This window comes from Manis javanica, chromosome 8 (assembly GCF_040802235.1).
Source record: "Manis javanica isolate MJ-LG chromosome 8, MJ_LKY, whole genome shotgun sequence".
NCBI lineage: Eukaryota > Metazoa > Chordata > Mammalia > Pholidota > Manidae > Manis > Manis javanica.
In genome coordinates this window covers 535,282-558,452 of record NC_133163.1, presented here as the reverse complement: position 1 = coordinate 558,452, position 23,171 = coordinate 535,282, and the positions used below count along the sequence as shown (strand labels likewise).

The following is a 23,171-nucleotide window of genomic DNA, read 5'->3' as shown; positions in this document are numbered from 1 at the left end:
AGATCACCCTTTCCCACAGGCCCCCTGAAATAGGTACACCCCTGAGACTCAAAACACACAGGGCCTGTTCTTTGGGAAAGATACCTTCATGAGGGAGCAGCTTCGCAAGATAAATTGTACACATTTATTTCAAGGGGGAACGTGCGTACGATGCAAAGTGTGTGCATCTGCGGGGGCAGAGCCCGGGGCTGCAGGGTCCCCACCACCCACAGCATCGGGCCATGGAAAGAAGCTGTTTCTTAGAGCGTCCCATGCAGGGTGACATGGGGAAAGTTTACGTACAAGCCGACCGGCCACACGGGCAGGGGACCCCGGGCCCACAGGTGCCCTGCGTGGTTCCGCCTCTGTGGCCTCCGGGAGTCTTCCATGGTGGGTCATTTCACCTGCGGGCAACAGACAGTGTGAGCTGCTTTTCCTGCCCCTGGGAATGAAGCCTGGGTGGGGCTGGCCCCTCCCCGCTGCCCCTTTGCATTCCAGAGGTCTGTGCCCGGGCCTGGGCGCCTCAGCCTCTGCCCGGCGGCCCCACCTTGAACAGGGTGACGGTGGTGCTGTAGAACAGGCTGAGGAGGAACAGGACGATGAAGGTGGACGCCATGGTGCTCAGGTTCTCGAAGCCCTCCTCCTCGGCGCTCACCTCGCCCTCTGCAGGGACACGGCACGGGGCTCAGGCTCCGCTCAGCACCACAGGGACCCCTCCTCAGGACCCCCGGCCTCTGGCCTGCCTGGCTCCGTGGCTGTGCTGCCCCCCAGGGGGGTTGGGTGGGGTGGGGACAGAGGGGCAGGAGGTCAGGAAGGCGTAAACGTGGTGCGTGCCTCCCCCGGCCCCTTCCCCAGCCCTGTGGGGCCAGGGGCTCCCAGGCTCAGCCAGGAAGCGTCTCAGGCCAGGCATGAGTGGGGGCTGGGCAACGGCAGGTCATGGCCAAGGCTGAGCACCTTGTCCTCGGAGTCCTGCTGTGGCAGAAAGGGTGACAGAGCAGCACAGCCAAGGGGCTTGGAGGTCCCCTGTGAGGGCCTCCTGGGGTTCTGTAGGAGGCACCGTTGGAGACTGAGAGGCAGGGGATCTTCTGTCACCTGGGCTTTGGGGTGGGCAGGCCCCCTGCCAATGTGGCCAGTGAGGGTGGACAGGGGGTGCAGGCGTATGTCTAGGCCCGTGGTCTCCCCTCTCCGCATGTCACCTGGCCTCACTCTCAGTCTCTCTCCTCAGAGTGGGCAGCACATGTGAGGGACTGGGTGGAGTCCTGGCTGGCTTCAGTGCCCATCAGGCTCATGGCTCTGGGACTGAGGGGTCTGATAGCCCCCTAAGGCCCTAGGGAGGGTGACATCAAGGACATTTAGTGGGGCCAGCATGCCCTGCAGAGAAGGGCCCTTGGGGGCAAGAGAAGGGCAGGAGGTGGCCTGTTGGGACTGGAGGCCCCTCTTGTCCCCCTCCCTGCCCACTGGGCTCTGGGCCACTCTCTCCCTGCGGGGGTGTCTCCTGTCCCACACCTCCAGTGCTGGGGTTCTGGGGCAGACCCTGCTCAGGTTAGGCTGCCTGCAGCTCCCCCTGCACAGCAGGGCCTCCTGGACTGATGCGCAGGCAGGACAGGCCCTCACTCTGCCTGACTGCAGGTGGGTGCTGGGGGCCCTGCCAGTCTCAGGGGCCTGCATGTAGGCCTGGGCCTCTCTGAGGTGATGCAGCGGGCTGGGCTTCGTGTGGCCTCTGAACCCTGTGCCCAGGCCTGGGGAGGTTGCCCGTGGTCAGAGTGCACAGGGCCATCCCATGGATACCCCTTCAAGCCAAGGTGGAAGGACAAGCAGAGCTGAGGCACGGAGCCCTGTGGAGAGAGCAGTGCAGGGAGAGGCAGGGCTGAGCTTGGTGTGTAGCTATGAGGGTGGAAGTACCAACCTCGGGGCACTGCATGGCTTTGGGTGCCCAGGGCTGGCATCCACGTGTGCATGTGCCCATCTACACATGTGCCTGTATATTCACGGGTCAGTGTCTTGTCCATGTGTGTGCATGAGTATGAGTGTGTGCGTGTATGTGTCCATGTAAACATATGTATCCATGCCTTTGCACACGTGTGCATGTATGTCTCTACCCATGCCCATTGCATGTGTCTGTGACCACGTGCATCATGTGTATATCCACGTGTGCCTGTGCGTATATGTTTGTGTGCATGAGCATTTGTGTTCACGTGGACCTGTGCACATGCATGTGTACGTCTGTGTGCCTGTCTGTGTGCATGTGTGTCTGTGTGTGCCCATGTGTGTATCTGTGTGTATGTGGATCTCTGTGCCCACATCTGTGTGTGTGCACACATGTCCGCATCTCCATGGGCAGATGCCTGTGCATGTGGTGTGTGTGCATGTGTGTGTGTGCATGTGTCACACACCTATTTGGCCATGGGGGCATCTGGGGGAGCAGTGAGCTGGAGCTGGGTGTGCTGTGAGCATCAGGTAGGGGCACCGGGTGTGCGGAGGTGGGGGTGGGCGGCAGGGGGTGCAGGGTGGTGTGGGGGCAGCACGGCCACTGCCCCGGTGGGCGAGAGCATCGCTCACTCAGGACCAGCGTCTGTGAATGCATCTTTTTATTTCTGTTTTGAGAGCATGCAGCGTGACACCCTATGACATGCTCAGTTCGCACACAGGCACGCACGCAGCGCCGGGTCACCCACAGGCCCCAGTGCCAGCCCGTCGGGGCAGCCCAGGGGTCAGTAGCATGTGCTGGCCGTGTCAGACAGGACCAGGGAGACGTTGTACAGGGTGGGTTTACCGGTGGTCTTGTCCACGGTCCTCTCGGTCACCGTGTGGGGCAGCGCCTCGTGGCCCACGACGCAGGTGTAGGTCTCCCCGGCGCTCCAGTCCTCCTCACTCACTGTCAGGATGCTGTGCGCGAAGTAGAGGCCCGGGGCCTGGGGCTCGGGGGTCGGGGCGCTGGTCACATACTTGTGGGAGGGGACGGGCTGCCCTTTCTGCAGCCACTGCACAAACACGTCCGGTGGGGAGAAGCCCGTCACCAGGCAGGTGACGGAGGCTGACTCCCGCAGTTTCAGCTGCTCCTGGGTGGGCGGGAGCACGTAGACCGAGGGCGTGTGCTTGGCGACCTCTGCGGGGCACAGAGGGCCGTGAGCTCAGGCTGCCCCCTGGCCCGCGGCCAGGAGCCCGGAGGCCGCGGGGGAGTCTGGGGCAGAGGGAAGGGGCAGGCAGGGCCTACCCTTGGGCCTGGAGACGGTCTGCTTCCGCGGCGAGGGCAGGTCCGTGTGCGTCACTGTGCACGTGAATTCGTCGCCCGACTCCCAATCCTCCACGCAGATGGTGGCCTCGCCCGTGGCGCTGAAGGTGGTGTTGGGGTGGCTCTCGGAAATGTTGGTGTGGGTTTTCAGGGGCTTGCCGTCCTGGCCGGTCCAGGAGATGGCCAGACTGTCATAGGTGGCCAGGTTTGTGACCAGGCAGGACAGCTTGGCAGACTTGGTGAGGAAGATGCTGGCGAAGGAAGGGGGAATGGCGAAGACCTGGATGCCAGTGTTTGGACCTGGAGTCGGGGCAGAGCAGGTTTGAGGGCTGGTTGGGAAATGAGGCGAAGGTGGGGGTTTCCCCAGACAGGGAGGCCCCCCTTCGCTGAGCCATCCCTGCCCCACGGTCCCCCCGGGGGGGATGCTGGCTCCTCAGCTGACAGGTGGCCCCAAGCTGCCCTGTCCCGCCCTTTCCCGCTGTGCAAAGGCAAGAATGGGGCACAGCGGGCCATGTCTGGGCAGTGCCCGCAAACCCGAGTGGACCCCAGGTGTGTGAGGCGCCCTGCGTGTGGGGCCATACCAGGGGCCACTCACCGCTGCCGCACAAGGAGGACACGTTCTTCTGGAAAGTGAGCCCACTGTGCTCCACGCGGCAGGTGAATGTGCTCTGACTGAGCCAGGCAGTCTCGGTGATGGTCAGCGTGCTGGTGACCTTGAAGGTCACGGGCCCCGACCCCTTAGTCTCGGCTTCCACGTTGTCCGTGGTGGCCCCAGACTCCAGCCGCTTCCCGTCTTGCAGCCAGGACACGGAGATGTGCCTGGGGCTGAAGCCTGTGGCCTGGCAGATGAGCCTGGACGTGCGCTGGCTGTTGCTGGAGAAGGCGTCCCGGGGCGGGATGAAGACGTCCACACTGGGGGGCAGCTCTGCGGGCGCTGCAGCGAGGGCACAGGGGGTCAGCCGGGCCCAGCCCACCCTTACCCAGCCCACAGTGGGGCAGCGCTCACCTGACAGGGGCACTTTCACGACCTTGTTGCCGTTGGCGTGCTGGACTCGGCACGTGAGGAAGTCATCGGAGCCCTGGAGCACGTCCACGGAGGCCAGGAGCACCTGGGAGGTGGCCACGTACTTGCCCCCCCACAGGACCGAGGGGAAGGTCTTGATGTCCCTGGTGCTCACGTCACTGCTGTTCTTGTAGTTCCAGGAGAAGGTGATGGAGCCGGGCAGGAAGTCCTGGGCCAGGCAGCCCATGGCCACCAGGCTCTCATCGGACAGGGGGCTCTCACAGGACACCAGGGGGTAGAGATTTGGAGGGGACGAGCTCTCTGAGGACACAAGAGGGGACAGACAGAACGGGGGGTGGTGAGGAGGAGCGCCCCAGCTGGGGACAGTCCCCACTATCTGCCCCTGGTGCTCTGTGGCTGCCCCTTGGGGCTGAGCCCACCACCGGCTGCCTGGACGTGACTGACAGCACGGAGGGTGGTGCAGTGAGGCCCGGGGTCCTGGTACAGGGGTGCTGGGGGTATGTGGGGGCCCAGCTCTGCTGCATGGGAAGACAAGGGGTTTTTGCTTCTTGTTAGGAGGGTAGAGCTGGCCTCTCACCCTGGCACTGTCCCTGCGCACAGAGGCCGTTCAGGACGGCCCAGCCCAGGCCCGCTCTGCCTTCCCGCGGACGCCCTGGAGTCACCCTGACACGCAGCCCCGAGCACAGCGAGCCCCTTGAGAGGCAGGTGGCCATGCAGGGAGCCCTGCCAGCTGGCCACACTGGCGCTCAGCCTGCATGTCTGGGGTCTGGGGAGGGTGTATATGTGATAAGTGAGCCGGTGCACACTCGGCTTGGCCTGTCCCGAGCCCACCCAGGTTAGGCCTACTTAGCCCACCCAGTCCAGCCCATTTCAGTAGCTCAGCCTTGCTCTGCCTGGGTCAGGGCAGGTCAGCCCACTGTACGCAAGCTCACCGAGCTCAGCTCAGCCTTGGTCAGCCCAGTTTAGCCCAGCTCTTCCAGCCCAGCTCACCCAGCCCAGCCCTGCTCATCCCACCCAGCTCTGCCTGGCTAAGCCCTGCTCAGCTCACCCAACCCAGTTCATCCAGGTCTGCCCAGCCCAGCCCAGCTCAGCTCACCCAGCCTAGCTCAGCGAAGCCCAGCCCAGCGCAGCTCAGCTCAGTCCAGCTCACCTTAGCCCAATTCAGCCTCCTCAGCCTGGCTCAGCTTAGACCAGCTCACCCAACCCAGTTCATCCAGGTCTGCCCAGCTCAGCCCAGTGCAGCCCAGCTAAGCTCTGCCATTCTCAGCTCAGCCTAGGCAAGTTCAAGCCCAGCTCAGCCCAGGTTAGCTCAGCCCAACTCAGCCCAGTTCTGCCCAGCTCAGATCAGCCCAGCTCAGCCCAGATCAGCTTAGCCCTGCTCAGCATGGCTCACCATGCCCAGCTCAACTCAGCCCAGCAGAGCCCAGCTCTGTCCAGTTCAATTCAGCCCATCTCACCCAGCCCGTCTCAGCCCAGCCCAGCCCAGCCCTGCTCTGCCCAGCTCAGCGCAGCTCAGCCCAGCACTGGCCAGCTCAGCGCAACCCAGAGCAGCCCAGTGTAGCTCAGCTCAGTTCTGCCAGGCCCGGCTCAGCCTGGCTCAGCTCAGAAAACTCAGTCTCATGTGATTTAGTCCAGCGCAGTGCAGCTCTGTACTATCCTGAAGGCCCAGTGGTACTGGCCAGAAAGGTGCCAGAGCACCAGACCCACCTGCCTCATTAGTCCTCTCACCCAGGGATCCTTAAAGCAGGGCTGGGCTCAGGCTGGGGGATCCCTGCCGTCTTCACCCTCCTGCGCCCCTTGGACTTTCTCCAGTGGAAGCTCGGATCCCCAGTCCCTGACCAGTCCCACTGGCCTCTGGCTCCCAGGAAGTATCGATCACAGACATCCTTCAGCTTCTTGGTAAAATACTTCCTGGCAACTTAAATTCCTTAAGACATCTGCAAGGACTGTGTGGGGGTTTGCTACCATCAGAGCAAAAAGCCTGTCTCTGCTTTACAACTGGCAGCTCTCTCCACAGAGCCCTCACTTTCCTGGCATATACCCTCAGCCACAACTGTCCCTTCTGAGCCCAACGTAAGCCCCTGACTTTAACCGAATTCCCTCTAGATAAAAGTCATCATTAAAATGACCAGGAAATGGGTTTCATCTGAATTTGCCATGCAGTCCTGGTGTCGCAAATCTCTTTGCAAGGGGAGCCTACTTGGAGGTGAGCAACAATTATCTAAGATCGGAAGCTGTGTTTAGCGCCCACGTGAAGACAAGGGCGCTTTGCTCTAAAGCGTCAGGAGCAACCACTAGCTAAAGAACCAGAGAGCAGCACCGCCACCTTCCTTGGAATGACCTTCAGGGGAAGTCACACGCGAGGGACCCAGACCAAAGCTGCTCAAGGGCTTCGCACAAGTGAGTCCCAGCCTCCACTGAGCGGGCCTCAGAGACCGACTCCCCTTCAAGCAGAAACAAAGCATCCCATCGACCTTTCCAGAGCAGCGAATTCGGCCGTTTCTCTCTTACCATTTGGGGTGCCCGGTCACTGGAAAGTCCCGTGGGGTTTTGGCGTGGAAGAATTCCTCCAAATCCATGAAAAATGGCAGATTGAAGCACAGCTGGCTGGCCTGGTGGCAGAGGCCACGGCTACACATGCCCAGCTGGAGGGAGGACCAGGAGGCCCCCGGGCACGGCGGGCCTGGTGGGACCGGCTCCCAGGCCCTCCTCTGAAGAAGCCAGATTCATGGTTCGCAGCAGAAACCACCCTCCCAGGTGCTCCGAGTCCCTCTCTGATTTGACTTCTGACTGGGTTTCCCCTCAATCCACCAACTAATGTGTTTAACTGAAGTAATTCAGGAAAATCACACACATTTCACCTAAAAATTGTCCTGAGATGAATACTTGAAAAGCGGTCTCAAAAAATGCTGAAACGGAGGTCCTTTATTACAATATCAACATGTTTCTTAGTAGCGAAGGGAAGATCGGCTAGTTTAAAAATTGGGAACAAGGTCACTATAAAAACAAGGCTTCAGGGCCAGGGAAAATGATTTGAGATTAATTACCATTTGAAGGAATAACTAATTAACAAAAGTTATGTGAAGACATCAATAAACTTTAATTTCTTAAACATCTTATATTGAAAATGAATATAAAGGGGAAGTTGATAAGCTAACACTGAAAAAATTAAATTCCAGTGTTTAAAAAAGGAAGCTTTCCGTTTCAGGCAGCACTTTGGGCTTCTTTAGAAATGCAAATTACCCAGGTGTTGTTTTGCTCAGTGGAAGCTTTCAGACATGTCCCTGGGCAAAACCGCCTGAAAACCCCTCTTCATAACCATAAGCTATGTTTGTCAGTCGCGTTTCCTGCTCCCTAAAATAGTCGCTCGCGGTGGCCTGCGCCTGCCACCCGCTGCAGGTGTCTGCCCTGCCCTCCACCACCTTGCCTTGCTCACAGCATCCACGGAACATCTCAGCGCATCAGAAAACAAGCCTGATTCACCCTTGTCACACCTGAGCCCTGAGAGGGGGACGGCGGCACCATGGCACCGTTTCCTGGCTGAAATGGTGCAATACCAACTCCAGGAAGGCAGGATTCGTGGTTGTTCATTGAATGATATGATTAAAATATATGATACACTTGAAAATATACTGAAATACATAACCTTTGAAGTTACAGTTTTCTTGACCATTTTCCTCAGGAGCCGCTCCAAAGGGATCCTGTCTTTTAACGCTCAGGGAGCATGTCTCTCAGGAGGAGCGAGTCATCCTCTCGGGGGGCCACCCTGTCCCGGGAAGCCGAGCTCCCACAGACTGCCCGGGTGCGCCCTCCCCGGGGCCGGAGCACCCCACTCTCACCAGGCCTGGGGGAGAACTGCTTGTCCCTCTGTCCCCAGACAGTTATCTTCCTGGCCAGTAAGGAATTTTAAATACAACCTGACAGAACATGACTCAAAACCCTGAAGAAAACCCTTCTCTCTGAGCTCCTGGGTGGGACAGCCACCCAGCACACCCCACAGGCCAGCGCTGTGACTCTGACATCAAGTGTCTCCCCATAGCCCTAACGTGCTGTGGCCCCTCGTCCCCCCACGGCCCTTCCTGCCTCCTGTCCTTTCAGGGGATGGGTGACTCTGTGCGGCCTGCTGGCATTGTTCCAATTGTCAAAAAGCGCCATAAAGTTAAGAGGCCCTGGAGTCCCTAAGCACCCATTCGCATCCCCTCCTGACCAGCCTGTGCAGGACCCTGAGGGACACGTCCCCAGGACCAGCTGAGAAAGTACTATGGACAGGAGAGAAGATACAAGCCCTGGAAGGGCTGTTCTTACCTGAGGTGATGCTGACCCGCGTACCACGTCCCCACACGTCCATAGCATCGTAATCACAGTGGCACAATCTCCTTCCTCATCCCTCCAAAACCAGGGGCCTAGCCCGGCACTGCGCTGAGGCCACGGGGACCCACACTGTCCCCAGGAGCCCCATGGAGCCGCCCTCAGAAACCAGGCAGCAAACTGACCGCCCCTAACTGGGACTCAGAAGTCCCATCTGCCCTGACGACCACTGCCCCAGAGATTCAGAGGCGGCGAAGCCCACAGAGCAGCAGCCAGGGGAGGTCCTGACGAGGCTGGAGGGGACGGCCAGCTGCCAAAGGGGCCGCCTGGTCCCCACCCTGCAGCCGCCCCTGGGACGGGGCATGTCCTTCTCAGCCACATTCATGGGGACTATCTCTGTGGCTCAGATTCCCAACCTTCAAAATGCCATAGTGACTTGACAGGGAGGCCCTGTCACTCCAGACCTCCCCTAGTGCAGCTGGGGTGTCCGGGAGGCTAGCACCCACTTGAGGTGATGGTGACCTGGACTCCCTGGCCCCAAATATGGAGCCCATCGTTGAGAAATGTGCCAGGGCTATTGGCAAGAAGTGGTGCCTGGTGGGGGTTGAGGGTCCCCGGAGGCCCCAGGGAGGCTGAGGCCACAGAGGGCCCCCTGGGTGCCCAGCCCAGGAGTCTGAGACCTCCATTTCTCATCTGTGTGAGCCATGGTCCTCTCTAGGCCCCTTTCTGGGCCCCTCAGGCTGTCCCCGGTCCTTCCACACCTGAGACCTAGACACCCTGCTTTTCACTAAAATGCACCAAAAAGCCTCAGGGAGAGAGCGGAGAGGAGGGCTGGGAGGACTCCCCTGAGGAGACGATGACCTCAGTTCCCCGGCCCCAGATATCAAAGCAATCACATTGCCACGGGCTCACTTAGGGTGTGTACAAAAACCCAGAAATCCGCCCGGCATGGCACACAGACCCGAACACTCAGGCCCCCGTGCCCCCGACTCAGAACCCGCTCTGCCCAGCCTGCTATCCACAGGCACGAGCCCTCTCCCCAGAAAGGCCATCAGCAGAACGCAGGCCGAACGGCCTCAGCAGGAGCCCCACCCCATACAGACCCAGCAACCTCTGGGCATTTGCTTCCCAGCCCTGGGACAGAGGGGCAGAGAGAAAGCCTCTTACCTTGGCTTTCTCTGGGGACCCGGATTCCCTGTCCCCAGAAATAAACAGCATCGCACAGGGACACAGTCTGTTCTCCCCACCATGCAAATACTCAGTGCCCAAGCGTGCAGCAGACACAGCCGGGCTCCCCACACCACAGTGTGCAGCAGATACAGCTGCCCCCTGATCCCACAGGGTGCAGCAGATACAGCTGGGGACCCTGCCCATGGCCACACAGACCCCTGTGTACTGAGGACAGGCGGGGCCACAGGCTTCTGAGGAGACAGCAACCAGGGTGCCCTGGCCCTAGTGCTTGAAGAAAGCATGGGCATGCTGAGCTGCCACCTGCTGCAGCCACAGAAACCCCGCAGCCAGGGCCCCCAGGGAGCCCCGAGGCCAGAAAGTCAGCTGTCTGCTCCCTCTTGCTGTCAGCTCTGGGTCTGGGAACCACAAGGTCACCTTCTGATACCTAGCTACTCCATGGCTCAGCATCACTCCCCGCCCCCCAACAGGCTGCCCCCAGCACCCCAGGGGCCTGTGCACACCACCCCAGCCCAGGGCCTCTGCGATGGGCCTCCGACTGTGTGCTGCCCCTCCTCGGTGCGCCTGGACGCCCCCCTTCCAGCATCACCCCTTCCCCTGGTCTGCATGGGGAGTGGGGCAGGAGCCCAGCTGCCCATGGAGTGCTGCGGGGTTTTTGTACAGCTGTCAATCACTGTGCTCCCAGGTAGCACTGTGGTTCCCGGCTCAGCCAAAACCCTGAGGCCGGCAGGTAGCGGGGCTGCCACGGAGCCCAGGAGACCCCGTCCTGTAGCCATTTCTGGGTCTGGGCCAAGTTTGTGTTGCCAGGTCTTCTGTTTTAAGGGTGCCCTTGTGGTTTCCTTCTCCTTTTACAAATAAGGGCAGGGTCAGGGATGTGCCATTTGGGAGAGGCTTGCCTCGGTGGTGGGGTCAATGTGGTGTCCCCCCCGAGGTGCCCCAAGGCAGACAGCTCCTGCCACTGCTGGGTAAAGATTGGGGCATCCCAGGAATGAGTCCCGGCAAGCGCCAGGCATGGCATCTGGATTGGTGAGATGGGCTGGCCAGAGCTGAGCCTGCTGGCCGTGTTTAGCCCACAGCCGCAGTCTTGTGGTCGGGCCCCACCCACTCCAGGACAGGCACCTGGGAAGGCTTCTCCTGGCCTGGCTGCCCTGAGCAGCACTTGGAGTTGAGCGGAGGGCTGAACCACTGAAGGCAGGTGGAGAGAGTTCCCTGGTCCTTTGTTAATGAGGGCACAGTTGTGGTTGGTTACTTCTGAAAATAGCCTGTGAGCTAGACGTGGCTCTCTAGCTGGCACAGGGGCACTGATGTCCAAAGGGAAAGGCCATTGGGTCAGCAATGATGGAAGGTAGGAGGGAATGACATGTGGTCTGCTCACTGAGCCACTGGAGAATTCAGAGATGACGCCTGACCTCTGCTTGGGTGGCTGACTCAGTGATGGGCAGGACTTGCTGGGGTGCAGGGGGCTGCTGGAGGGCTCAGTGGTCTCCACGGCCTCCAGGCCCTGGTGCTCCGGCCCCAGTGAGCTGATCCCACCTGGGCTGCTTCCCTAGGACCTGGCACCTTGGTGCAGAACAGTGTCCTTAGCAGGTACTCAGTGTATTCCTCACGTTCTGGGGGGAGTGTCTTTGCACTCCTGCTGGCCTCTTCCATCGGGGACCAGGCTCCTGGCTGCTTCACTCCAGAAGGAAGGTCCTTACGGGCACGAAAACCAGGGGAAAGTCTTGTGGTTTTATTTCATAGGCCACAAGCAACACGAGAGCAAATGTGGCTGCCGTCATGAGCCGTCACCCGAGGAGACAGAGAGGCCATGGACAGAAACAGGACTTCCCTCTGCTAGCATCTGGGGACACACGCAAACTGAGGAAACACCAGAGAAAAAGGTGAGGCAGAGAAGAGAATCATGGGTGGTGGGTGGGGGCATGATGGTCAAAGAAAACGCGGGGCTCCAGTGCCTCCTGCCATGTCTGCCCCACTCCCCGTGGCAGGAAGAGGTTGGGGAGGCAACCACATCCTGAGAAACCCCCTGAGTCCCCCACGTTCCCGAGGGAAGGGATTGACTATGAGGACAGTCACCCAGGCCACAGAGGCCTGCCAACAGCGGGCAGCCGGGCTGATGTCTGCCTTCTCCCGGAACCCGGAGCCTGGAAGGGAGCCTGCTCAGCCGCGGAGCATGAGGTGCTGTGCTGCCGACCCCGTGCGCATCTCCGCCGTTCCTCCGTGACGGGGCCGTGGCTGCCATGGTCTGCGCACCAAAGGCTGAAGCAGGAAGGAAGGGCAGCGGGGACTGCACCCTCCTGCACATCTCCGTATCCAGAGCAAGGCCTCCCCCGGGACCCGGGGCACCTCCTTTTGCTTGGAACCTGTCCTCTCTGCCTGGCACAGACTGGCTGCTCCTGGTACCACCAGCGGGAGGGGGGACTCAGTGATGGAAGCAGGGTCTCCTGGGTTTGCACCCTGAGGGCAGTGTCCTCACAAGGGCAGGCCATCTGTGTACTCACTGCAGGGACACGGACACTCAGCCGAGTCTCAGAGGACATGCTGCCCCATCACCCCTTTATGCTGACAAGCTGTCTGGAAAGTGAAAGGGCGGTACTGTGAAAGGGAATCCCAAGCGGGGGATCCAGGAGGAAGCAGAGGTGAGGGGCGACTGCGGCCTTCCTGCTCAGGTCTCCCCAGGGTCAGAGGAAATGGGCCAAGCTCGATGCCCAATCACTAGTCGGGGTCAGTGCTGGGGTGGCCGTTGTCCTCACTGGTGGTGGGGGTGCGGGAGTCCAGCCCCAGCGGGTCCAGGAGTCCCTGAAGGAGGGACAGCATCGGTGACTGGCTGAGGGAGTGAGGGCACAGACACTGGCAGAGGCTGAGCCTGTTCACTGACAGGGCCTCCAGGGGGGACATGGGAGACTGGTCACATGACATAGTCACAGCACCGTCATCAGGCATGTGTCACTCGGGGGCTTATGGCATAATCTGCTCCTCGGATTGTCCCCCTGCTCTTCCAATCAGGGAAGGTCGTCATGTTTTCTTCTTCAAGATTTTTCTGTGGCTCTCATGCCTTTGGATTCTAATCTCAGGTTAAATTTCTCCAAGGGCCACACTGTTTTCTGAATGGGTCTCAGAACTCGCTGGCCTGGACTCCCCCTCCAGCTCACTGTGGGGCGTGTTGTCTCCACAGCCCCCTGAATCCACTCCCAGTGGAAGGGGCAGCGCTCACTCTGCGGACGGTGACAGTGCTTCCCGTGACCTCTGCAGTAATGGTCCTAAGGGAGCTCCACCAAGACTCTGCCACCTGCTCTCCTGACGCACACCCATGGTGGGCACCTCTTGGGCCTCCTCAGGGGCCACGCTGGGCCAGGCTGGCCAGGGAGCTGTGCCCTGATGTCTCCTGAACCTTCTTCTGTTTCCCAGCCCAGGGACAATAGCCCACCGGCCAGGGGGAACGTGCAGGGGCACAGGCTGAGTTTTGTGATTGCTTTACGATTGCTGGCAGTGGATGTGACCACGGTCAGGGCTGGGCGCCCAAGCTGTGCGATAGAAAGTGGGTGTCCCTTCGATGTAGTCCCAGGATGCACAAAACTGTGGGAACGTGACTCTCTCTGCATCTAGACGGGAGGAAATTGGCCCTGCAGATGTGAGGTGCCTGCCTCCGCTTGCCAATGCATGGTGAGGGCTCTCCCACCGGTGGTGCTGCATGGGCTTCGAGCCATGCTACTCCCCGTGGCCCCTGCCCTCGCAGCCCCTGCAGCAGGGAGGAGCAGGGGCCACCGCACGGGTCTGGCTTGGCCGTGCCACTTGATTGCTCTGAGCCTCAGAACCCTCCTCTGTAGTAATAGGGATAGTGGCACCTTGCTTTCTCGAGTCTCGCTGAATAAAAGAGAGAGTGAGGTGAAGAGCGTGGTGCAGAAGGCACTCAGCAAATGCTGGCAGCTGCTGCCATCTGCCCCACTCCCTCCCAAGGTGACAGACCCCGGGGAGAAGGACCCAGGCAGAGCCATCTCCTGGTGACACAGAGCTGGCATTTCATCCCGGAGTAATGGATTTGCTCAAGCTGTCCAACTTCCCGCATTTTACCGTGAAGCTCCTGTGCTGCACAGCGGGCATCGTTCTGGGGTCTGCGTGGGAAGTCTGTCCCTCTAACGGGCACGCTAAGCCCACGCAGTACTTTGAGGACAGACACGCTTGGTCTCAGTCCTGTCTCACCGTCTCGTGTAAGGGCGTCTGAAGGAAGCTTTCCACAGGTCGCCTCTCTTGGCTGTTTTGTGGGTGTTGGGCTAACTGTGTTCCTCACAACTACGTCCGTTCTCGCCGTGTGTGTGCATGGGAAGCTCGCGGTCTCCCTGCCTCCGCTTCCACCCAGGCCTCCCATCCTGCACTGCCGCCCGAGCCGTCTGCTCTGCTTGGGCCTCTGTTGCTGGGCTTGGCCACTGATGCCAGCGGTCAGGAGTGCGGCAGCCTCCCGGCTTCTCCGGGCCCTGCCAGGGCCTGAGGGTGAGTCAGGGCAGACGCCCACTCCCTCTGCTCCGTCTCCATGGTGGTCTGGCCCCAGCCATGCAGGGAATTACGTGGGATGTGTGCCCCTGTCCTTGGGTGCCCGCTTCTGTGGTGTCATTTGGTGGCTGACATCTTTTCACCATGTGGGGGTCATGGAAACCTGTTCTTGGGTTCTTGACTGTTCAAAGTGTTCTCCAGTCACCGTCATTTATGTACTTATTTTAAAAACAAAACACTCTATTTGAAATTGAGATATAATTGGCATGTAACAGTGTACGTTTAAGGTGTAGGGTCATGGGTGTGCTGCATCTATCTGTTATGATAAGATTGCCGTCACAGCATTTGCTGGCACCTCTATCCTGTCTCACAGTCACTTTTTCTTTTTTGTTCTGGGAATAGTTAAGATCTGGTGTCAGCTCGTCGGAAGTTCATGAACCAGCGCTGCTCGCTGATTGCTCCTCAGGCGGGTACACCTCCCGGGTGTATATTACCCACTGGTTCAAGGTTATACCTTAAAAGGACATCTCCCTAATTCTACCTGGAAATGAGCATTCTATTTTTAACAAGTTTGGCTTCTGCAGATCCCTCACATAAGGGAGGCCGTATGGGGTTTGTCTTCTCTAACTTGTCTTGCTTAGCCTCACGCCCTCTACGTTCATCTGCATTCTCTCCAATGGCACTAAGCCCTTGTCCCTCATGGCCAATCTATCCCACTGCACACACACACACACACACACACTCTCTCTCTCTCACACCCACCCTAGTTCTTTATTTATGCGAGACGGCACACGGCTGCCTCCAGGTTTCAGCAGCTTTTAGTGAAGGACAGGCTGGTGGGGAAAAGACTGCCAGGTGCCCCCATCTGCTCCCAGCCTGAGTCGAGGTGCTGTCCCTTATCCACTGGTGCTGAATGTGGCCGGTTAGAGATCTAAGACCACCTGTTGTCCCCCTTATCCATGACTTGGCATTTTGAATGCTGCTCAAATCAATTCTTTCCAGAAGGGTCTACCAGAAGTAAGAGCATAGCAAAAATATTTTGAAGTGGAATCAAAACACTGCATCCTGAAATAAGATATGCTAGACACACCGTGATAGGGACACTGCGAGCCTGAGAAAGTCCACCTGCTGTGGGGACTCCTGGACACGTGCCGTAAGCGGGCCGGACTCCCCCCTCTTCCACGGATGCCACGGCTGTGTGTTCCCTCTCCTTTGCCTGTCTCCTTTGTCTATCTCTGCTCCTTAACTCCGTACAGTTTTACTCTGCTCCACATTCATCTGACTCTGTCCCCATGTCCCCATCTGTTGTCTGTGGGGTCTTTCAATTTGTCTTTGTGAAGGTTTTAATAAAAAGTCCTTCTGTCACTGTGGCTGTACTTCCTCCCGGGTGGTGTCTGCCAGATGTCAGGTCGTCCTTTATGTATATACTGGATTCTGTGGGTGATACCAGTTTCCCTGGGCTTGCTGAAAGAGGAAGACCCAAGTCACAAAAAAATTCTGTTTTGATTTTGCACAGATCCTGGAAGGTAAGGGCAGTGCTGTGTGGAGGTGTGTCTGGAAGGCAGAGCCTGAGATGCGGGCAGGAGCTGGACGTGTGCACTGCAACCCACTGTCCCCGGGACCCCGCCGGTGCTCTCTCCTTCCTGGGCCCTGCTCTGCACCCTGGGGTGGCCTGTGCAGCTGCTCATCACTGGGGTGCTTTGCATCCAGGGTCTGCAAGGGTGAGCACCCCGGTGTGGCCAGCCCCCACGCCCTGGCAGCTGCTACTGCTGAGAGTCCGGGGCCCTGAACCTCCGCCACAAGTCTTCCTCTTGGTTTCCAAGGAACGCAGCCCAGATGGGCTCAGATGGAATGGCCCTGGGGACAGCAGCAGCCTTTGCGGGTCCCCAGAGCTCTCTGTGTGTTCCACTGTCCATATTCCTGCCCAACATTCATTCACATGCACATCTTTTCCTGCAGCTTTGGGGTTAATGAACACTTTTCTGGTGTGTCGCCCTTGCTCCTCTTTGGCATTGCAGCTCTGCTGCGCTCACACTGCTGCCCATGTTTGCTCTGGACACTACGAGATGCCTCCTCACCCCAGGGCAGCCCACACGGGTGAGGGCATGCGCCTCGTGCGCACCAGGGAACCCGTGCTGGTCCACACGCCACATGCGCCCCACGGTGCAGGCTCTGAGGCTTACTTTAAATGGTTATGCATTTTTCCAATTTTACGTTGGTTGTATAAAGTTCATCCTCATTCAGACAAATAGTTGTATCGTCAATAGTCTGTATTATATGTATTGGACAAATGTGTGTATATATGTACACATTCATATCTACATACATTTAATGTGTGTAATATAGAATATTGAAAATGAAAGTATATTTTCCGACAGCTAAACACTGGTATGTTTCCTCTCTGTATACGTTTCCTCAATGAGGATGGACTCAAGGGGCCGTCCCCCAAGGTCACGCATGTGGAAGATATATTTAGTGAGCATAAAATTTTTGGATCGTATTTTCTCTCCAGTGTGTTTTATTGGCATTGATAAGTTTTTTTTGAGAAGTCTGGGCAGATGGTCCCCCTCTTGTAAATGACCTGCTCTCCTCAGTCACCCAGTGTTCTGCGGTCCAGTAACTCGACCATAAGGGCCTGACTGCTCCTGGGCGTTCTACTGCCTCGGAACGTTGGGAAATGTCTGCAGTGTTGTTCTGAGTCACGTGTGTTAAGCCTGGTGCTGGACCAGAGGGGTGGGGCCGTGCAGGAGGGGAGGCAGGAGGGGCTCAGAGACCCTGAACTGGCCCGGAGCTTCTCTGCTTCCTGCGTGTGGGCAGTGGTGTGGGGGAGTCTCCACACAGCGCCAAGCACACCACGGGAGAGGAGGGTGCACGGTGGTTTCGGCTGTCCTTCAGGCCCACTGCTCCCCCTGTTACCAGCACTGGCCCTCTGGGACCCAGGCTGGCGACACCTCTGCCCAGGAGAGGAGCTCCATGAGTGCCACCTTGAGCCCTCCCTCCATGTGGAGCACCAGGCCCTCTGGAGACAAGCCTGGGCTGATGGGTGGGTGGGTGCCGGTTGGCAGGTGCTCATCGTGTAAAGCTCCCTGGTGGGCTGGGCTGCCTGGTGTGGCCGAACCCCCAGTGCTGGGACAGGGGGCCTTGGGGGCCTGGGAAGGGATGTGTGATGGGGGCTCCAGGGAGGAGGCTGCTTGGGTGGCTATGTCTACGGGGCGGGCAGTGGGTGCAGCTGCAGGTGAGGGCAGGGGCACCACTCGCTCACAGCCAGGGCTCTGCCCCGGGTGGCCCGTCCCTGCCTGACCCCTTGTGTGCTGGCTGCCCACCCAGGCTTTCTGAAAGGGGCCTGAGGCCTGGCTGAGCTCTGGCCCATGTGGTGCTCTCCAAGCCTGCCCCCTGCGAGCTCGCACCCCGGCTGGCCCTGGGCTAGGGGCAGAGGACAGGGGGCCTGTGGTCCTGGTGGACGTGCGGGGCCAGCAGTGCTCGGGGGCCTTTGGGTGCCAGCCTCTGGGCCCGGGGCCATGGGGCGGGTGTCTGTGCCCCTGGCATTGGCTCTGGATCAGGTACGGAGGTCATGCTTGCGGCCCTGGCCCCAGTGCAGGAGTGGCGGGCATGGGGTGCTCCTGTCTCCCTGAGGGGCCCTGGCCTCCAGGTCAGCTCTAGCCAAGGACCCTGGAGCTGAGCAGGAGGGCGAGGTCAGGGCCTGGACCACTGACAGCCCAGCCATCTGTCCTCATCACTGAATGGGCTCTGGGAAGCAGCTGGGCTGCTGGCGTCCCCGGGGAGTCAGTGAACAGTGCCTGGCTGGGAGCTGGGCTCCCCTCTCTGACCTCGGGCTGGGGCTGGGCCCCCAGAGCCCGCAGGGATGGTTTTAGCCACAACCTTTCCTGCTGTGGTAGCTCCCAGCACACCCACAGTGACGCAGGCTGGCTCAGCATCCACCAGCTGCATCCGTGACCTGGAGGCCTCCGGGGGTGGGCTTCCGGGCCAGGGTCCTGCTGGGTGGGGCTGGACCAGAAGCTGTGGGCTTCTGTGTCTCAGCCTGCCTGCGCCTGGATGGCCCTGGGCAGGTTTTACACCGAGCCTGAGTCACTGTGATCCCAGTAGTTATACCCACGGTGCCTCAGGCTGATACGAATTCCGTCAAGGTCCCCGGGCAGGGAGGCTGCTTTACATCCTGCCTGGCTGTGTTTCCGGAAGGCCATCTCCTGGCTCAGAGCCCCTCGTCAGGCATCACTGTCGCCCCGAGGATGCAGGTGGGGGCATGGGGGTGTGTGCTGGTTGGGCAGGTTGCGTGGTGACTCAGGTCTAGGGTCCCCTCTAGGGGGCCCACTTGGGGGTGGGTCTTTCTCGCCTGAAGAGTGTCTTCATGGGACCAGCTACCATATGCCACCGTGGTTCAGGCAGGACCAGAAACCTCCTGGCCTGCTGAGGGCTCAGCACCCCTGTCCAATTGAAGGGTGGGGGTCCCCTGTACTGGTCGCCTCTCCTGAGCACCCAGTGCCTGTGGGTTCTGAGGGTGCTGGGAGCTGGACTGGTGTCTGGATGGGCCCCCTGGTGGGTGCGCTCTGAGGCAGAGGCCAGCTGCCCCCAGCTCTCCCTGTGGGCAGAGCGGGTCCCTCCTCCCAGGTGCAGAACATGGCTGTCCTGGATCTGAGATGCAGCCTGCTCCCTGCTGCCCAGCCTGGCCAGTGTCCGTGATGTGTTGGGTCCATTCCTGTCTGCAGGGGCTGCTACAGAGGCCGCAGGAGGGGATCCCCCAGGGCAGGGGAAGAGGGTTCACAGAGGGGCTTTGGGGTCCTTCTGAGCCACCGTGTGGGTTGTTCTGCTGTGAGGGGCTCCTGTGCAGAATGTCCTCTCCGAGGGGAGGGGTGGGTATGGGGCACACCCTAGGACCCCATGGACACACACACCCTGTGGAGCTGGGAGATGGGACACACCTCGGGGCCCGGGGGAGGGTGGGCCGGGCGGGCGGCCGAGGCCCTGATCTGTGGGGAGCTGCCAGCCTCCTGTGCGGTCGCCACCGGAAACGCTGCAGCAGGTTCCCTGTGATGGAGCCTCCTGCCCTCCCCACCCGAGGGGCTCTGGCTTGTCTCAGGGTCCCGGGAGAGCATGGGGGCCCTGGTAGGGGGAGCTCTCAGCCTGCAGGGGCCCGGCCTGGCTCTCTGGGCAGAGACACCCTGAGGTCCCCGGGATGTCTGGGAGGGTGGTGTGTGGGGACGGGCCCAGCCCTGGTGGGCGGCTGGTTTTGAGCATTAGCAGTGTCACTGTGGTCCAGCTGTACCCGTACCCACAGTGACAGAGGCCTGGACAATATGGCCTGTCCCCAAGAGTGAGGACACGCCCCACAGCTGGCACCCTGTCCCAGTTGGGGCCTTGGAAGGAGAGGCTGAGACAGATGCTTCCCTGGGAAACGCAGGGCTCGGGGCTGCCAACTGGGTGCCCAGCCCCCTCTCTGCCTGGCTGGGTGGGCCTGCTCCGTGCATCCATTTCTTCTCAGTGGAGGGGGTGCTGACAGAGTCCCTGGGTGGGGAACTGACAGAAGGCTGAGGGCTTCACTTTCCTGAGGCCTGCGGAGCCCAGACGAGGTCTTCTGTCCTCACAGTCTCTGGGGACATGGTGCAGCACCATGGCCTGTCGGGGCTGAGCCACACCCTGAGCGTGGTCCCTGGACACCGAATCCTGGCTCTCTGGCTTTGGGCCTGTGGTTCCTCCACCAACCCACCAGCACTACTCCCTTGGTGCACTGTTCCCCGACACTGACCCCTGCACTGACTCCAGCAATGACTCCCACCACTGCCTCCCACTGCCCCCCTGCGCTCCCCCCACCACTGCCCCTCTGCACCACTCCCGTTCCTACATTCCTCCCTGGCCACACTGGACATGGCCAGTCCCCAGCAGCCTGTGATGTCAGCCTTGTACTTTGGAATGAGTCAGCTCTGGGTCCCCGTCCAGGAGACCTTCAGCTTGGGGGGCTGCGTCCAGCTTCACTGGCTACAGACTCCAGGGGTGGGTGCAACCCTGGGTTCAGAGGCGGGCCCCGGGCATGCAGGTAGTGCAAGAGCTCTGCGGAGTTGGCCCTGTTACTGCTATGGGCGGTCTCACTGTGGTCATAGTCACTGTAGTCATCTACACACCGTCTGACACCCCGTGACAATAACCAGGCCTGGCGCCAGGAGGTGGGGCCAGTGGGAGGGGCCTCCTGGGGGCAGGGAGGGCCTGAGCCCTCAGGGCCGCAGAACAGGCTGGGAGCTGCCCTGGGACTCCGATGCTTGCCCTGTGGCTCAGGTGGGTGGGTGGGCTGGGCGTGTGGGCGCAAGGTGGGCACCAAGTCTGTGCACTCCTCTCCCGAGGATGCTGGGAGGGGCTGGGGAGGTGGACATAGAGGTGTGCCATCTGCTGCTCTCGTAGAGCTCAGGCCCCTGCCCCAGAGCAGGGACAGTGGTCGGGGACCCTGGCTGGCTGCTGGGAACCATCTGCCCATGAGAGCCAGGGGGCAGGCTGGCTGGGCCTCATGGCTCGTGTCTGAGGGGCGTGCATGGGGTGGGCCGCCTGTGAAGGACCCTCTGCCTGCTTCACTGGGGCTGGGCTGCCCTCAGCTGCTTGTGTGGGACATGCCTGCTGGGATCAGGATACCTGGAGAATGATGCTATGCTGGGCAGCGGATCAGAGGAGTGGGGTGGGCAGGAGGTCTGGCAGGAGGTGACCCAGCCTGGGCTAATGGAGGCCTTGGGGCTGTGCTGTGGGCGATGGAGGGTCAGTTCCCAGCACATTGCCCTGTGCAGCTAACACCTGAGGGCAGCCCGCTGGGCCTTCCAGTGCCAGTGCTGTAGCCTGACCCAGGCTGCCCTTCCGGATGGCCAGCGCTGGGGTTTTGCCGCCATGTCTGTAAGTCGTGAGGTGGATATGGTGACGCGCCCCCAGCCCAAGTCCTTGCTGTCCAGCAGCTGCTTCTCCGGAAGGTCTGCCCAGCAGGACCCACCCAAAGCCCCAAGCTGGAAACACGGCCCCAGAGGATGGCAGCCTGGATGTGGGCAGGGGACCCCAGCTGTGCAGCAGAGCAGCCAGGCTGTGTGGCTGAGAGCAGGGTGGAAGCCTGGGCAGCGTCCTCCTCCAGGAGCCTGGCAGGTATGGAGGTCGGCTCAGCTCCAGGCATGCTGACAGGGCCTGGACTGTATGGACATGCCCGGGCCACTGGGGTGAGGAAGTTGGTGGGCTCCCCCTCCCAGGGGCTTTCTGGAGGCCGCTCACCCTGGGCAGGCATGTGCCCCATGGCAGAGACCTAAGTGGCACATGGTGCCTGGAGCCTGCACGCTCTGCTCCGGGAGGGACGCCCCTGGGGGGCAGCAGGCAGACCTGCTCCCACCGCGTGAGCCCGGCTCATCGGCGAGCTCCTCTGCAGCCGGGCCAGGCCCAGCCCCGGTGTCTGCTCCTGTCAGCGCCCCTAAGGGCCTGGGGTCTGCCTGGTGCAGCTCGGTCCTTTCTGACTCCTCTGGTGGGTGGTGCTGAGAGCCAGGGTCCTGTCTGTCATCTGGCCAGGCTCTGGGTAAGTGACTGTGGGGTCAGGGCGGTGCCCTCAGAGCCCTCAGAAGGCCCTGGCTCTGGGATGACCTGGCCTTGGGCACCAGCCCACGGGCTGAGCTGGCTAAAGTGCCCCAGAGGCCGGGGTCCAGGCTTCACCTGCAGGAACGGCCCCTCCTGGCCTGGAGGCCCTTGGGTTCTGGCTGGGTTTTTGGGGCTGCACTTGTCTCTGTGGTAGTAGCTGTTAACACGGTGGCTGGTTCCTTTGCAAAAAGCCCCTGTGTATGGTGGAGGTCCCTCCCTGCATGAGACCCCAGCCCCGGTGTCCACAGGTGTCCAGGGCACAGCTGCCATGGTGGGCAGGTGGGATTTTGGCTGCTCCCCCACCCGTCTCCCAAGGAGGGACTGTGTGATGGGGCACCCAGCATGGGGCTACCCGAGCCCTTTAAGGGGTATGCATGGGGCTGGACTGTGGGGGTGCCCAGGCACCGACCCTGGTCCCTGTGGGTAGTCTTACAGACTTGGGGTACATGCCAGGTTTGTGGAGGACTGGACTGGGGGGTCCACTTCTGGAAGGCAACCCTGTGTTGCCATGTGCAGTGAGGGTCTTGGGTGGGCCTCCTATGAGGTCATGTGTATCCCGTCCTGCCACCTAGGGCGACGGCAGGAGAACAATCACCGAAGGCCTGGTTCGTTAGGAATCTTTATTATGGGCGTCCGAGCATCCATCTAGCGAAAGGAAAAAGCAAAAAACAGCAACAACCACTTCCTCCAGGGCAGCAGCTTATATAGCATATCCCAGCCAATCAGCTGACTGGTCACGCGCCAGGTTCAGTCTTATTGGAAGCATGTGAAAAGCATGCTATGAGCACGAGCACGGAAATGGGGACAAGCCAGTCATGGAGACTTCCTTATGCGCTGAGCTGTAGGGCCAGGAAGGGTGGTGTCCAGGAAGCAGGCGCCATCTTTAGGGCATTGTCCAGCTAGAGTGGGGCTCAGCCTCGGCCGTAGGCCGGGCCCCCACCATGTGGAGACCAGCCTGCGAGGACTGTGGGGCCCTGGGGTGGGTGGTCCAGATAGACCGTTGCAGGGAAGAAGTCTTTCAAAAGCAGATTCAGTCAGCTGCCCCTGAAGGGGAGAGCACCCACCCCCTGGTACACATGTGGGGCTGCGTGTGGGGAACGGGATTGGGGTGGGGTGGGGTGGGCTCTGGGCTGCTGTGGGTACATACTGCCATAGTCAGCTAGCCCTGTGGCTGCAGGGTGGGGCAGGGCTCGCTCACCAGGCCGGCCCCGCCTCTGTGCTGGTCTTGCGTAGACGTGGGTTCTCAGAAAGGCCTGGCTGAGGTTTGGGCTGGCTTCCTATCTAATGGAGTCCAGGCGTCCGAGTGGGGCTGTGTCTGACCTGTAGGACCCAGGGACCTCTGGGCTGGATGCG

The 23,171-nt window shown here is 60.4% G+C and overlaps 1 long non-coding RNA gene, 1 pseudogene and 1 gene segment (V, D, J or C); 1 reads left to right on the top strand and 2 right to left on the bottom strand.

Annotated features, from left to right (window-relative positions):
- Positions 1 to 23,171, bottom strand: part of LOC118967143 (immunoglobulin heavy constant mu-like) — a 103,852-nt pseudogene that overhangs the window by 46,949 nt on the left and 33,732 nt on the right.
- LOC108387877 (immunoglobulin heavy constant mu-like) lies at positions 111 to 6,952 on the bottom strand. The segment is given in 7 exon segments: positions 111 to 383; positions 527 to 642; positions 2,753 to 3,085; positions 3,194 to 3,511; positions 3,807 to 4,145; positions 4,218 to 4,535; positions 6,747 to 6,952. Coding segments are annotated over 6 exon segments (1,359 nt in total).
- LOC118967123 (uncharacterized) lies at positions 10,415 to 15,501 on the top strand. Its single transcript, XR_005053971.2, has 3 exons — positions 10,415 to 11,611; positions 12,235 to 12,367; positions 12,904 to 15,501. It is a non-coding gene; the product is annotated as an uncharacterized lncRNA (long non-coding RNA).